We start from the raw sequence: 13923 nt of genomic DNA, 5'->3' as shown, positions 1-13923 counted from the left end.
CGAGCTGAATAAACAGTTCTGTAAGCGTAACCCTGTCAGCATAACAACAACTTCCTGTAAACGGGTGTTACCGTAGCAGCCAACACCTTCATGTAGGAGCAGTGAGGTCATTAGACAGGGGTCCATAGTGAACCTTTGTTCTGCTCCTTCACAAGCCGGCATGAAATATAAGTCAACTACATTTTTACATAATCTAGAAAAAAGTGTGCAAAACTCCTGCCATTTTTCTAGGATGTTGTGGGTGAATGTTATCAAAGTCCCTTTCAAGGAAAGTCTGTTGACTCTGAGGCAATATTTGCAACGCCTCCAGGCAGCTATTTCGGGTATCCAAGGCTAAGTCCTATCTACTTGAATGGGGGAATCCCGAATTCCCAAAAACTGTTTGCTGAACACACAATTTAATAACATATTTACAATCAGCTAGAAAATCTGATATGAATCATAAATATTGTTTCTTATGCTTAAAATAAAGTGCACGTCCTGATTTTGCAAAGTTAAATACGTTCCTGGGTCAACATATTTTGTTGATCCTGGAACAAAATTCCTGTTCAAAAATGTTATCCTAACCATTTAGCTACCCCTAAACCTAACTCTACCCATAAGTTATCCCTAAAACAGAGGGAAATGATGGGTGAATAACACTTATGTAGAAGCACCTGACCCTGGATATAAGCCTAAACTTAACATAAACTGTAAACTTGTCCCTCAAATTTGATTGGTTGACTGGAATGCTGTTCCAGGATCAACAAAGACATTAATCCAGGAACATGTTCTGCTTGGTGAAATTGGGTTCTGCTTGGGTGATTTAACCAAGTAGAACATTTTTTTTTTTGGATCAAAATCTTTGTTAATCCTGGAACAACATTCCAGTCCACCAATCAGATTTGAGGGACATGTTTACAGTTTATGTCAAGCTTAGGCGTACAACCAGGATTAGGTGCTTCTACATCAGCCTATCCTTTCCCTCTGATTTTAGAGATAAGTTATAGATAGGTATTAGGTTTAGGGGTAGGGATAGAGTTATGACTATGTTTTTGGACAGGAATGTTGTTCCAGATTCAACAAAAGATGTTGATCTAGGAACATGCCTTACTTGGCAAAATCACAGTGACTGGTGTTGTGGGTAGTTGCCAGTACGTTGCCATGCAGTTGCAAAGGTATTCTGAATGATGTTTAACACATTTAACATGATTATAGGGTGTTGTGAGTGGTTGCCAGGATGTTGCTATACATTCGCTAAGGTATTCTGAGTGGTTTGTAACTGATTCTAGGGTGTTCTGTGTGGTCACCAGGGCATATGCAGCTTCTAAGGTATTCTGGGTGTTAACATGTTTCTATGCAGATGCTAAGGTGTTCTGGGTGATCACTAATTCTCTGACATTCTGGCCCCTTTTAAAGGGTTATTTCACCCAAAAATGAAAATTCTGTCATTTATTACTCACCCTCATGTCGTTCCTCTCCCGTAAGACCTTCGTTCATCTTGGGAACACAAATTAAGATATTTTTGATAAAATCCGATGGCTCAGTGAGGCCTGCATTGCCAGCAAGATCATTTCCTTTGTCATTGCCCAGAAAGCATTGGAAACATATTTAAAACTGTTTGTGTGACTACAATGGTTCAACCTTAAAGGGATAGTTCACCCAAAAATGAAAATTTGATGTTTATCTGCTTACCCCCAGGGCATCAAAGATGTAGGTGACTTTATTTCTTCAGTAGAACAAAATTGATGATTTTTAACTCCAACCATAATATTAGGGGTCTGCCGTCTGACAGTCTTATAATGCGAGTGAATGGTAACACAATTTATAAGAGTCAAAAAATATGCTTAGACAAATGTCCAACTGCGTTCAGCACTTGGTTAGTGAGGTCTGATCGCGCTCTGACAATGGCAGTGATGTTTAGCACTCATTAAAGTATATGTGCGAGACATCACTGCCGTTGTCAGAGCTCACTAACCGAGTGCTGAGCGCAGTTGGACATAGTGGTGTATTAGAGGTAAAAAATGATATAAATAATGTCCAGTTTCTTGCACAAACCGATCGTTTAGTGTCTTAGGACATCAATGTGATTTGTCTATGCGTATTTTTTGACTCTTATAAATTGTGTTACTATTCACTCGCATTATACGACTGACAGACGGCAGCGGTTGGAGTTAAAAATCATCATTTGTGTTCTACTGAAGAAACAAAGTCACCTACATCTTGGATGCCTTGGGGGTAAGCAGATAAACATCAAATTTAAATTTTTGGGTGAACTATCCCTTTAATATTATAAAGCAACGAGGATACTTTTTGTGCGCCAAAAAAAAAGTGATGGGCAATTTCAAAACACTGCTTCATGAAGCTTCGAAGCTTTACGAATCTTTTGTTTCGAATCAGTGGTTCGGAGTGTTTATCAAACTGCCAAAGTCATGTGAACTATTGAAATTTTGAAACATTCATGACGTAACGAAGCCTTGTTTACTGAATTCACATGATTTTGGCACTCTGCACCACTGATTCGTAACAAAAGATTTGTAAAGCTTCGAAGCTTCATGAAAGCAGTGTTTTGAAATCACTAGATATTATGGAATAAAGACGCCATTTTGTTTTTTTGGCACACAAAAAGTATTCTCATCGTTTTATAATATTAAGGTTGAACCACAGTTTTAAATATGTTACTCGTATCTTTCTGGGCATTGAAATAGGAAATGATATTGCTGGCAATGCTGGCCTCACTGAGCCATTGGAATTGATCAAAAATATCTTAATTTGTGTTCTGAAGATGAACAAAGGTCTTACGGGTGTGGAACAACATGAGGGTGAGTAATTAATGACAGAATTTTCATTTTTGGGTGAACTAACCCTTTATGGAGTTACATTTTTTTGTATAATGAAAGTATTAAAATAGCTTATCTGTGCAACAAGCTATAATGTGCTTAGCACAAGCAGGGCAGGTATGTACAGTATGAGCAATAGTAATAGTGATTCTTGCCTTGGCAATCATCACTTAATTATATGATTCTACTGACAATAAATTGATTTGAATATTTTTTAGGCATTATCACAGCATTGAAGTGTTCACGCATTATGACCTCCTCACACTCAACGGAAGCAGAGTGGCCGAAGGGCACAAAGCCAGTTTCTGTCTGGAAGACACCTACTGCCCTGATGGTAAAATACCATTATATAGTTATGTTGAACCTTATACAATTTGGTTTATAAGTGCAAATACTCAAAAACTGTTTTTGTGTTTTTCCTCAGGACTTCACAAACGCTTTTCATGTTACAATTATGGAGATCAAGGCATTTCAGTGGGTTGCTGGGACACGTACCGCCACGATATTGACTGCCAGTGGATAGACGTCACCGATGTGAGACCTGGAGACTACATCATGCAGGTGAAATGAAACTGTAGAAGATGGCAGTCACGCTCAAAACATTTTCACTATACTTTTCAGGAGTAGATTCTCTTTTCAGGATGCAGTTTATCCACGTTTTCTCTGTCATTAACTTTGGAACATGTTAATCATCCAAATCACTGTGGGCGCTGGGAGGCACTTCCGCAGCTGAGCTTCACATGCAGAACCAGCCAATCAAAGAGCCGCTTTAGGGGCCAATCAAGAGGCCATTTATACATCCCATTTGTAAAATATAGGTTGATGTGAAGCTTTGTTTTAATTACAGTGTACCTTTGTGCTTTGACCGTTTTGAAGATTTATTTGCTCAAAATGTTGCCATGATAGATTTGCATGTATTTTAAGCACATTTTCGAAGATGCTAATTACAAACCGGCATCGGGCTGCTGCTATGTATGGCACAGCAAGGAGACGTGGTGATACTCAAAAGGTCAGAATTCCCAACTCCATGTAGAATGATGCCAGCTATCCCATGCCAACCCCATCTGAGCAAAGAGGCTGTGTAAATGAAGCATCTATACTTCATGAACCAGGCAAACCTGTTGCTCTTTCCTTGAGTTGCTTGTCTTTAATTCTACACCAAAAATAACCCATTTCTAAGCATTCCCTGCTGGAGGAGAAAAGCATGCTTTATCCCCCTCTATTAGACATGCTCAATTAGGTTCAGAGGAATTTAGGCCCGCCTGTTTTACAGGCGCTTTCTCGCTCAAACATATGCTCAGACAGACCCAGATTCTCCACAGTCCAGAGTTAAAGTTGCACACTGTCATTAAAAGTACAAAAAAAAAAGATAAGTGAGATTCACATTTTGAATGTGCTCACAGAATAATTACCTTCGGCTACTAGGAAAGATATGTGAAAATAAAATAACTGTTGTATCAGCGTTTAAAAAGTTCTAGCCTAGTAGGCATAATCACATTAAATTTATAACAAACTATAGCTCAAAGATGCTCTTTTGACCCTCTTCATACCCTGCTTACAGCATCTTTCTAGACTATTAAATTATTATATTGCGATTTTATAACAGTAATTTGAGAGTCTGGTTTGGTGGGCCCAATTTGTAAAGTGGTTTGATGAGCAATCTGATTGTATAACATTTCCTTACAAGCTCTACATCCTTATTGGTTCTGCATGTCTGCAACTGTGAAACTTTTACAATGTCATTATGAAATGACACCGGGCTGGCGTTGTAAACAACTTCTATATTTAATACCGTTCCTCTTTGATTTGTTATATAATAATTATAATAATAATTATTAAGTCGATACTCTGATCATATTTTTTTTTCTAAGCACATTTTACCAATTCCAAACCACATAAATCTTAATAACTACCAATATTTTTTTAATATAATCATTTATAAGTGATATATAATTGTTAATGAGAGCTGGAAGTGAAAAACGCCATAAATTAAGGTGAATGATTAGGTGTGAAACAATCAGGATGCCTTTGACACCATTTTCCAGAACTGCAATCTGCCTGGAGTTTACAGAAGTACAAGGTGTAGAAGTACAAGTCCTTAAACTGCTTTTTAAAAAATCCATTAGTAATACCTGAGGGAACCCATGATGAATTATCCTTCTGGGTTGCCCTACAAATTGACCTAATTACTAGCTCTCTTCATTCTTGTGTGTGTGTTTTGTCAGGTTGAGGTAAATCCGTCCCTGGATATGGCTGAATCAGACTTTATGAACAACGTCATGCGTTGTCGATGTAGATATGATGGGCACAGAGTGTTTATGTATGGCTGCCATGCAGGTATGATCCCCTTATCAGTGAATGAACCACGACATGCATTCAGGCTTAAGCGCACTAGTATCTAAATTCCCTGTTTGATGCACTTTTCTTTCACAGGTGATGCCTACAGTGCTGAAATTGAGGATTTATTTGAACACCAGCGTCAGATCAGCAATAACTTCATCTGAGCCTAGTAAAGAGAGGTGAGAGGAGAGGATGTTCATAAATGGGTCCTGGAAATGTGGATTTTTTTGGACAATGAACTGTGTGAAAGAGAGAGAGAGAGATATTCTCAACTGATCTCAGAAGAGTCTAGCAGTAGCACCACTGAGTAGAAGAGATCTGCTACATTTTTAAAGGGGTCATGACATGTTTTTTTTTTTTTTTTTATTATTATTATTATTATTATTATTTTAATTTGTTCCTTGAGGTTCACTTATAATGTTAATAAAGTTTTGTTGCACACACACAAAAAAACGTATAAATGATATAAAACGATTATTTATTCTGACCCTTTGTCTGAAGGCTTGTCAGTAAACAGCCACTGTTATGAATTGCTAACATCATTGCATAGGAAAGAGTATCAGCGCCCACTCGCTAGTGCCCATGAGTATGTGTTTTGAAAACACTATCCACATAAAACTGTCTTTTACAGACAAAGCATTATGAAATCATTTACTTACCGTTTGTGATGTAGCTGCTGTCAGATCCAATACAGTTTCTGCTTCATCTGTCAACAAAAGGTTCTTTGCAAACTCTCCATTACACTGTGCATCACTTTCAAAACGAAATGCTACGAACAAACATATAATCCTCTGACATGATCCAGGACGCCATTAAAATAAACCGTCCACTTGTTTCCGACACTGGGATCTTTCTGAAGTACCTGAACCTGAAGTTTGTATAGAGACGCAAACGAGCTGTTTAAACTAGACGCGTTAAAGCAGTGGTCGGCAATAGGCGGCCCGCGGGCCTAAACTGGCCCTCCAGCAATAATATTTTGCCCGCAGCCAGATTATTTTGATAGCGGCTGGTTCTGAAATAGATCTGTCTGGAGAGCGCAGTTCATAGTTGCATAGCAATGACAGACACCATGGGAGCACAAGCGCTTTGGAAAGAGGAGAAAGCAGCGCGGCCAGGCTTTCCACTCGTTTTTAGACGCGACATGTGAATGGCCCCTAATATTATATTCTTTGCAAACAGCGACAACTTCTTTGCATTCACAAAACTAGGTAGGATGAACACATAGTTGTCTTTCCATTCTTCTTTGTATGCCCTGTTTTCCCTGTCAACTTGTTGCAAGTTGGTGAATGAAGATACTTGCCAGGTTATGTGTCACTACTCTGCTTTATTAATTTATCCAGTGTAAAACCCGGACACTGCCACACAAATGTGGCTTTTTGTTAATGACTGTCCTACTACAGGATTTAACACAGCTCAATACCAGTTACAAAAGACACTGTAACAGTCTGTCACAGGCAATTCTAGTTGCAATTTTTTTTTTTCATCAATTATGTTTTGACTATGTTCTGGCCAACCAACTAGTGGCGAATTTTTTTTTGGCCCCATAGCAAACTTACTTGCCGACCCCTGCGTTAAAGTAAACGTTCTTTCACTCTTCCATTTGTCCTGTTGTCAGCAGATGTCAGAAACTGAACAGGCATCTGTATACTGTATCCAGTGTAGACAGCGTCAGTCATTATAACGGGTTCTTTTTGATTTTGGCGCGACGCAACATCCAGTGTGGGCAATTGTCAACCTTTAAGCGACTGAATGCCAGTGGGCGGGGACTATGCTGTGATGATGTAAAACTATTTGTCGATGTCTTGCGCTGGAGCAGGCATGCCAGTGTAACATCACAAATCCCACATTATCCAAACGAGCCATTTTTGTAGCTTGATTAAATAAATGGACATTTTAAACTATGAAACTGATCTTTTAATGGTACAAAGTACTCGTATATGTCAAGATCAAGGCAAATTTGATTTCTCATGTCATGACTCATTTAAATGGTTTTCTCCATGGAATTGAATTTAGTCTAGCAGATGTTTGGAAATCAACCAAAAGAAATATAACTTTAGGATTAGTTCACCTTAAAATGTTATATTCTTTGAGTCTTTTGTATTTGAGGTTCTTTCCCTCCCAGTTGCAGTCCCAGATGTCAACATTTTAATTGAATAATAGCTTAATTTTCAGTCTGTTCTTGACACACTTTGCATCAGAACACATGGAGTATACTCCATGAATCTTTTATAGAGTATTATTTGTCATTTTGAAGCTTGATAGCCAGTCTTTTTTACTTTCATTATACTGAAAAGAGTGGCTAGGATATTTCTCAAAAATCCACCTTTGTGTTCCAAAGAAGAAAGTCAGTCATATGAGTTTGGAGTTAGTAAATGAAGTCAGAATTTGTATTTTTGGGTGAACTGATCCTTTAAATAATATCCATTGAGAAACTGGGACATTGTTTTCAGAGGCTACGTTGCGATTGTTTATCCTTATCAGCTGATTAAAATAAAACATCATGCAAAATTTATAGTTCTTGGGACCATAAGACTAGCATTAGTAAATAACAATTTATTATTATTTTTTGTTGTTGTTGTTGTCTACATATATTTATTTTGTGACATTATAGAATAATAATATAATAAATGTTGTTATAAAGTAAAACAAAAATGTTTAATTTTTCATTATATTTACCCCCCCACACAAAAAAAAAGAAAAGAAAAAAAACACAAAAAAGAAGCAAAGCAGAGTGAGTCAGTGGTATTTAATATTACCAATATGATCTATTTTATATGACATCCAAATGCAGTTTGTTCACTATTTCTGTTCGTTTTTGCGTTTTATATCTAGCTTCAGTTCTTTTGTTTGAGTCATGCACTTTATTGATGGACTGTCAGTATTTCACTACCCTCTTTAAACACACACTTCTGTTTGTTTGTTTGTTTGTATTTATGCCTTCATTCCATTTTTGATAGACCTTTTCATCTTTTTTCTGTGACTTTCCTGAATCCTAAAAGATAACAAAGGATGTTGTATATGCTGAAGATTTATTTATTTAAAACATCGTTAAACACGTGTTCTGGATGAGAGTTTTACTAGTTTGACAGTTCATAGTATTAATCAATGCTTGCTAAATGGTTGACTGCTTTAATATTCATTTAACATCTTGGAGCTTTGATTTGTGGATGAATGGAACTTGTTTTCTTAGTCTAGAGTGTACTTAAAGCTTTTTTTAACATCTATGAGTATAAAGGAGTATGTTGTTACAATGTCCTGAAAAAAGCTACAGCACTACATCACTACAGCATTTAGTGATGAGTTCAAATCTAGCTTGAACTCAAGGAATAATATTTATGGGCCAGAGCATTACATAAGTCTTAAAGTAGTCTATAAATCCAAAAAGTCATATTTTTTTTTCAGCTGTACTGTATCAGTCTTTATGTTTGTAATTATTTGCACAGTACAATATGCTGTTTAACAATGGTTATTGTGCATGTATTGAACTGATATGTAATTTGTTCCTACTGTTTATCTTAAAACCTCATGTTATTTATCATAAAGTGTAATCCATAACGGTTGATTTCATACACATGAGTGATTTTTCTTAAGTGAATCATCTGCCCATTTCTGTGCCTAGATATTATTTACATCAACTTATGTACTTTACATTTTCCATGATATACTGTTTTTGTAAGATCACAAATATGACTTATTCTGTCTCTCTGTTGTGTACCTTTACTTTCACCTGTTACTCTTGATCTGTTATTTCACCTCTACGTTTATTTATGATTTGCATGTTACTGTATGTTCTTAATATTATTCGTGCATAAATTGATTTCAGTCCATAAATCACAGCAAACTTCATATATATATATATATATATATATATATATATATATATATATATATATATATATATAAATTATCTTTTGGTGCTAATTTTGCACTGTTCTGGGAGTTTTTCATGGAGTTGTTGAGAGTTTAAGCTCTTATTATAATTTGCAATACTCTCAGGGATGAAATATTTGTGTTTAAGATTATTTGTAAGATCACTTGGACACAGCAGGACACAAATAAATGGGAAAGTAATACCAAAATCATTCCAGAAGCTCCAACGTGATGTAAAACTCCTGTTACTGTTTTGTGATGGGTATTACAGTAGTCAATGGAAACAACTGATCTCAAATGTGAATAAATATGGCGTATAAGGTCTCATTTAGCTGCCAATACTCTTTTTTTTTTTTTTCTGCTCACTGTGTACCATGATCCATTGCACAAGGACTTCATTATCAATAAATGTGTGTTTGTGAAAGTCTGTGTTTTTGTTTTCATACCAAATAAAGATAAATGTAATAAATTCAAGTGGCTGCTCAGATGAGGAAAAAAAAGAAAAAAAAATCAGTTTTAGCAAAGGCAAAAAAAAAAAAGGCATGGCATATATGGAAGCATTTGACAAAGCAAATTAACATTTAGTAATACTCATACTTTCTAATTATATTGTAGTTGTAATTATATAAACTCTGTATCTATTATATAATTAGTGATATAACAATAATAATAAAAACTACCATTCAAAATTTGGGGTCAGTAATTTTTTTTTTTTTGAAAGAAATTAATACTTTTGTTTAGCAAGGATGCATTAAATTGATCAAAAGTGACAGTAAATACATTTATAATGTTACACAAGATTTATATTTCAAATAAACGCACTTCTTTTGAACTTTCTATTCATTAAAGAATCCATAAAAAATGTGTCTCAGTTTTTTCAACATTGATAAGACATTTTTCTTAAGCAGCAAATCATCATATTAGAATGATTTCTGAAGGATCAGGTGACACTGAAGACTGGAGTAATGATGCTGGAAATTCAGCTTTAACACAGAAATAAATTACATTTTAAAATATATCCAAATGGAAAACAGTTATTTTAAATTATAATAATTTTACAGAATATTATTGTTGTTACTGTATTTTTGATCAAATAAATGCAGCCATGGTGAGCATAAAAGACTTTCAAAATCATTAAAAAGTCTTACAGATCCAAAATGTTTGAACGGTAGTGTAAATGTTTCTTTTTCAAAAGCCACTCTGTCATAAGCCTGTATGATTCCCTTTTTAGTACATAAAGAAAATAGTGAAACTGTGTCACTCTTACGTTTACGATGATATACTACAAATGGAAAAGCTTTTCCTTTGTGTATTTTCACGTACAGACGGCAACGTTGTCAAAACGGATCCACAAAATGACTGAAAACGCTGTATTATGCATGCCAGGCCATTAGTTGTCACGTACTTTAGTTAAAAAACGCTGCGCTAAACACGTAATGCGCATGACATCATCGTTTTCACAAATTCACATTTTGTAGTTTACACAAAGATGATAACGGTATCAGCCCATTTACACAACACCATTTTCAACAAAAAATTAAAAAAAAAAAAAAAAATGCGTTTTGGCCATTTATTTACAGGACAACAGCGTTTTGAAAGGCCTGAATGCAAACTTTTGAAAATAGTTTTCAAAGTGGATGTTTTTGAAAATGATACTGTTATTGTCTCCATGTAAACTACAAAAACACGAATTTGTGAAAACTGTGATGTTATGTGCATGCATATTACTGGTTCATTCTATATGCATGCATGTTTCTTTACAAAGTGACGTCACCAACTACTGAAGGGTCACCTAGTTCTGGTAAGAGCTCTGGAAAATGCTCGTCCAAAGTTGTAACTGCCAGCCAGGACATTGTGCACATTCAGTATGTCTCTAATTGAAAGCATTACACACTCACAAGACACAGTCCAACCCTCATATCAATGCATTTGTCCATTCTGCACATGGCACAAGAAGGTCACACATTATATTTGATCAACAGATGTGTGACACTTTTATGAGAGTGTCAGGCAGTTCCACAGTCATTTATTTTGTATGGCTTTGTTATGTTCACTGGGAAGGAACTGTTGTATTGCAGAGGAAAGCAATAAAACAAATGCATTACTAGCTGTTATACATTCAGTTTAAGACTTGTTTATGAAGCCCAAGTTATTTTGTTAAATCCTTATGAAAGTGTGTCAGGAAAAGCTAAGAAACAGGCCTTACAAAAATAATTCTAATTATATTAGTATACACTTACAATTATAGCGGTAACACTTTACAATAACAGTACATGAATAACCATGAACTAATACCTGAATTAATAGTTACTTCAACATGAACTCATGATTAGTTAAGATATGAACTAATGAAGAGTGATCCTTAACTACGACAGGAGTCATAGGGATTCATGCATGAAAACAGAAGCCTTAACTATGCGTTAATACATGTTTGATAATTAATGCATTAATTAACATTTAGGGTAAACTAAATCAAACAGTCTCTATAAGAAGGAATAATACATATTTGGACTTTGAAATAAATTTAAACAATTTAATATTGTCAGAATTTAAACTACTGACATCAGCAGCTTCATTATAAACATCACTGAAAGGCACAGGATTAGTTTGTAATTATTTTCACTTATCCTCCTTATCAAACATATAAAATACTAAATACACTATTTATCTTAAAAGGTCAATCTGTTTTGTGATATTCTTTCCTATCAAACAAAACTACTGTGACTTATATCAGTTCCTGAGGAATCGGTTCCCAAAAAATAACCAAACAGGAAACATGAACTAAGGTAAGGGAGCGTTTGCTGGTATCAGATTCAGAAGATCACTCTCCATCCAGACGCAGGCCGTGATCATACTGTACCTCCATTCTCTGACTTTTTGAAAAGTCACACAACATCACTTAACTGGGCTGAATACTGTTAGTACATGTGTGTTTGATAGTAAGTTAATGATAATCATGAGCTGAATTTGGTAAGTAGTTAACAGTGAATTAATTATGATTGTGCCCCCTCAAGTAAAGTCATGACATGATGCACATATCACACATCATTAACTAATATATGAATAAATACTATAGAGTGCCATCCTTATTCCTTTACATCCTAAACAGTTTCTGTGTTTCTGTTTCTGTACAAAAAAACTAAAATAAAAAGTATTTGTATTTTATTTTTATTTATATAATTAAACATATATGAACTTGAAAGCAAGCCATAAACATACCTGTAAAGACACACATAAGGTACATTTACATGTAAAATAGCGCATGTCCACAAGCTAATGCTAATCAAAGCATATACATTTAAATGACAAAAATACAAATACAGTAAATAACTGCACATAACCTCCTGAAAATCCCAATAAAACATACATGTAAATATGTCTTTAATTATTAATTCGGCTTACCAAAGCAGTCAACATTTATTAGTTTAAAATGCCAGCAACACAACAAACGCGCCAAGAGAACACCTAGCGTGCGCCACTAATGAGTGTCCCGCCAGAAACAAACCCTACATACTTTAGTTCCGGGAATCTATGACTAAATATAAATGAACTGTAAAAATCAGAAAACAGTTTAGATCAAATTAAATTTATTAGTGGTAGTTAGTCTATTTTCCACATTTGATTAGACAGATCTATGTAATTAATGGCTAAATAATCATGTGCCATTGCAATTATTTGTCACAAAGCTGCAGATGGCAGATTATGATATTACAGTGTAAATTATGACAGTATTAAATCACGTTTAATTCAAATTCAGAGTACTTCTTGTTTACTCTTATGGAGGCTGATTTATTTAGTTTACCCCTAAATGTTAATTAATGCATTAATTATCAAACATGTATTAATGCGTAGTTAAGGCTGCTGTTTTCATGCATGAATCCTTATGACTCCTGTCGTAGTTAAGGATCATTTTTCATTAGTTCATGATTAGTTCATATCTTATCTAATCATGTGGAAGTAACTATTAATTTAGGCATTAGTTCATGGTTATTAATGTACTGTTATTGTAAAGTGTTACCATTATAGCTCTATTATAGGCAGATTTACCACAAAAAATGCACATTTAAATACTTTCTTAAATACACTCTTTGCATCACAATCTTTATTAATCTTTTTATTAATGATAATAAAAATTCTGATAACTTTTTAGAAATGGGACAAAATGTCACAGTTTTGCACAATTTTATCTGCTTTTATTTTGAAAATTCTACTTTGAAATTAGTTTATTCTACTACAATTTATCAAAATTATAACATAACATTACCACTCACTACCCCTGAAACCATCAGTCTTCAGACCACATGATATTCATGAATACATTTTTAAAAATCTGGCAAAATCATTGCAGTATAAAGAAAATGTTTTGGTCCAGTATTTAAGTGTCATGTTTTGGCTAATTTTGTCTTCTTTATTCATATGTACTGTTTGACATTTAACATTGAATTATCTTTTAAAATTATATTTACTCATTTACTCTTATTTCATTTTCCTCTACAAACATATTCAAATTACAGGATTTAGTCATACTGTATGCAGGTTTTGTGTTATATGTGTGTGTGTGTTTTTCAGTAAATTTGTCTGGTTCCTTACAGTTATGCTCTGAAATGTACTGCAAACGACAGAACATATGCATTGCCATGGGAGTATTGCCTGACAATTACAGTTATATATACAGCAGAAAATGAGAGCTGTTAAAAACGCTGATTATAGGGTGGAATCGGGACAGAGCCTTTTTCTGCCCATGCCACAGAGACAAGCCAGGAGGCTTCATCTGAGAGCTCCAAAGACTGACACGGCAGAGGGATTATGGGATAGTATGTGCAAATCCTGAATCCTGAAGATGTGCTAATAACCAGCATTGTTAGTATAACTAGGTCAATTTTGTGTTAACACT

General features: G+C 34.9%; 1 protein-coding gene across 1 annotated transcript in view; it reads left to right on the top strand.

The window, feature by feature from the left end:
* The window catches only part of loxl4 (lysyl oxidase-like 4), a 54530-nt gene extending 45626 nt beyond the window's left edge, over positions 1-8904 (top strand). Inside the window, exons 13-16 of the mRNA XM_067386969.1 lie at positions 3038-3153; positions 3244-3380; positions 5045-5156; positions 5253-8904. Of these exons, the coding sequence (XP_067243070.1) occupies positions 3038-3153; positions 3244-3380; positions 5045-5156; positions 5253-5323 (436 nt within the window). The 3' untranslated portion in view covers positions 5324-8904. The remainder of the gene's footprint in view (positions 1-3037; positions 3154-3243; positions 3381-5044; positions 5157-5252) is intronic.
* Positions 8905-13923: the final 5019 nt, after the last annotated feature.

The sequence above is a fragment of the Chanodichthys erythropterus genome, chromosome 5 (genome assembly GCF_024489055.1).
Source record: "Chanodichthys erythropterus isolate Z2021 chromosome 5, ASM2448905v1, whole genome shotgun sequence".
Lineage (NCBI taxonomy): Eukaryota > Metazoa > Chordata > Actinopteri > Cypriniformes > Xenocyprididae > Chanodichthys > Chanodichthys erythropterus.
Note: the sequence above shows the minus strand (reverse complement) of the source record. Positions and strands in the feature narration are given on the sequence as shown.